Below are 3,444 nucleotides of genomic sequence, written 5' to 3'. Positions count from 1 at the left end.
CCTTGCTCGATGACAAGCTCCAGGGTTTTTAAAACCATTTTTTTCGGGAAGCTTTTCACCGAGGAAATATAAACTAAATTGCAGTAACTTTTTATAGTCATCACGTGGTTGAAACTTAGTGAATTGATCAATAATAAATTTTACCCTATCAGTTTTTATCACATTTAAATTTGATGATAGAATTAATATACTCATTAAGCTATTTTTAAATCCCTCATTATTTATATGTTTGGCCAAGATTTTGAATATTGTTTAAATAATGCAATATTTAGTCCATTTGATGGGTCCATTAAACAATCAAACACTTTACCTACGACAATTTAAAAAATATGATGCCGACAGGCCAATTTTAACAATACTCCTTCTAATATTTTTCTAATAGAACACATACACCACTTTTAAGTCCTGTATTGCTAGCAATAGTATTAAAACACATAAATTGAACACGATTTGATAAGTTCCAGTCGTTAAGAAGATCATAAATTTCCTCAGCTATTATTTTTCCAGTACCTTTTAACAATTGTGGAACACCTAAAAATTTTAAATTACCATTTCCGGAAACTGAAACGGCTTAGCGATCTACGTGTTCTGTTTTTGTCAATGTTGGTAGGATTTTTTGATCAAAATGAATTATTAGTGAGTCAGATGAATCAAAGGCAGATTTTATATCTGCTGCAATTTTTCTCATTGTTGACGACGAGCTCTTCGTATTGATTCTCTATTTAAAGCAATGCTAGTTAAATCTTGCCCAACTGACTGAGCCACAGCTGCTAATACAAATGTCGCATTTCTGTTACTTATATTAGCTCTATCCAACACTGTTGTTAGGGTACTGTTAACTATAATTTTTATTCTTTTCTTTGGACATTTTGACTGTTCAGTGGACTTCTCTACTTAGTAACTTGATATGATGATTCAAATTTTCTTTGACTTTCCTTACGTTTTCTACTATCCAATATTTCATTTTTTTGTATACGTTTTTCTTCAATTAAAAAAAAATTTATATCTCTTTTTGCTATATATCTTCAACGTCCTTTTTTTCTCTGATCTAACAAAAACAACTTGTCTTCTTCAATATTAATTAAATTTAATACGTTGTTATATGCTATAGGTATCAAATAGATGGTCAAGTATATTTATAAATTCATTTTCTTTTATTATCTAGTTATCTGACCGTTTTAATGCATTTTTTTTTTAAGTTTATCCATTTTATATGTAAATCTTTAATTTTTTTAAATAAGTGGTATTCTTGTTTATTTGATACATTAGTCCTGACCCAAAATGTAATGATTTCCTGTGCAGTTAAAGTAGAACTTTGTTGAATAGAATAATTGTTATCCAAATGTAAATTAAAAAACTTACATAATGTTTGACTATTTGATGGCAGTTTGTTCCCAAATATAGTTTCCGACGTTGATCCAACTAACCAAATATCTCGATTTTTTAATGAAGACTAAGATATAAATTAATATTATTATTTATTACATTATTCTTTAAGTAAACATTGGTGAATAAAATAAAATACTTACTCGAGTCATAATGAAAATATTAAAACAATTAGCAGATTTAAAAATGTATAAAATAATCTAAAAAAAAAAAAACAACAAGAACAACACTAAACACTAAAATAGTACCGTCGTACCAGTATCAAAAGATAAACTGAGCAGAAACTTAGATTACATTAATACAATATTGTTATCGATATAAAATAATTACTGCAGTACATAACTACTTAGTACTAGAAGTTTTCCATTTTGTTCTTTCTTGGAGTTGTGTGAGGTAATCCCTTGTCCACCTGGACCATAGTTGTTGCGCGAATTGCACAACTCGTCTCCACCTTGACAACCGATTTGTCGGAACATCCCTTTCATCGCGGTCGGGTAGCGAATTTAGCGCGTCACCAATAAGAAAGTGTCCGAGGGTGAGAATGGATAAGTCGGAAGGGTGTGAGGATAAAGGAGTTAAAGGTCGTGAGTTTAAAATTGCCTCTACACGTATCAATACAATATTTAATTCCTCAAAGGTGAATGAGGCATTGCCTAGCGTCCGATATAAATGCGATTTTAGCGACTTCACTGCCACCTCCCAAAGGCCGCCGAAATGAAGAGACCGCGGTGGTATAAAGTGCCATTGAATACTAGATTTTGACAATGTGTCTTGAACACGCTCTTGATGTTCCGTAGATTGAAAAAGTGCTCGCAATTCTTGGAGCTGACGGTTTGCGCCAACGAAATTTGTTGCGTTATCGGAATATATGTCAGTGCAAAGTCCCCGTCTATCACAGAACCTTTGCAATGCGCTTAAAAAAGATTGAGTGATCAGGTCACCTACCAATTCTATGTGCACTGCTTTAGTAGTAAAGCAAACAAATAGACACGCGTACGCTTTATTTAAAGGGGCATAGCTAGACTTTATAATAAATGGACCCGCAAAATCTACACCTGTTCTTTTAAATACCCGTGCAGGCCGTACACCCATAATAGGTTGGAAAACAGCAGGTCTATATTTAAAACATTTTACACACCGGTGTACAACTTGACGCGCAATATTTCGTCCGTTAAGTGGCCAATATTTTTGACGAACAGCTGATAAAACAGCTTGCGGGCCACCATGCATTAAGTTATCGTGCCAATATATAAACACTAATTGGGTGAAAACGCTTTTCGCCGGCAAAATAGTTGGATGTTGCTGCGACTCATTTAAAGTAGATGCATTTCCTAGGCAACCGCCCACCCGAATCAACCCTTTTTTATCTAAAAATGGACGTAGTCGCAGCAATGCACTTTTAGGGCTTACCTGGCCTGATTTGCATAAGTCTTGGATCTCGCTCGCAAAACTACTAGTCTGTATTAGCCTAATAACACTACTTTCAGCATTATCTATTTCATTTGCCTGAAGTGCACCACTTAGCCTTTCCTTCTTCGACGCATTATCGGCAGCAAAAGGCAATAACGCGTAGTAGTTTTAATAATGATGAGTATTTTTCCACAATCGACAAATCGTACTTGACAGTAGACAATACGTGCGATACTGTTCTAGCTTCCAATAAAGCTTCGTCCGCTTGACAATAATTAATATTTTTTGCTTTTGGACAATCAGCATCTTCTTTATTAACTCACCGATTTTAGCAGGACCAACAGCCGCGTGAAACAATATCCGCCGGGTTATCTTTGGTGCTAACGTGGTGCCACTGCGATATCGATGTGGTTTCGTGTATTTCGCCGATACGGTGTGCTACGAAGGTCTTCCATCTCGCGGACTCCGACGATATCCATGACAACACTACGGTCGAGTCGGACCAAAAATATTTATGTTCAATTTGCATACCTAGATTCGACGCGTACTTGGCCGCCAGTCGCACGAGCAAGACGGCGGCTAATAACTCTAGTCGCGGTAATGATACGATTTTTAATGGCGCGACGCGTGATTTTGAATAAATCAAAT

At 35.3% G+C, this 3,444-nt stretch overlaps 1 protein-coding gene across 1 annotated transcript; it reads right to left on the bottom strand.

Moving 5' to 3' along the window:
- Window positions 1-1,728: 1,728 nt before the first annotated feature.
- On the bottom strand, window positions 1,729-2,919 carry LOC112599967 (the record flags this gene model as incomplete). Its single annotated transcript, XM_025347102.1, has 1 exon — window positions 1,729-2,919. A coding segment is annotated over one exon (1,191 nt), but the record flags the coding sequence as incomplete, so codon positions are not given.
- Window positions 2,920-3,444: the final 525 nt, after the last annotated feature.

The sequence above is a fragment of the Melanaphis sacchari genome, unplaced genomic scaffold (genome assembly GCF_002803265.2).
Source record: "Melanaphis sacchari strain LSU unplaced genomic scaffold, SCAv2.0 Contig579_pilon_pilon, whole genome shotgun sequence".
NCBI lineage: Eukaryota > Metazoa > Arthropoda > Insecta > Hemiptera > Aphididae > Melanaphis > Melanaphis sacchari.
Note: the sequence above shows the minus strand (reverse complement) of the source record. Positions and strands in the feature narration are given on the sequence as shown.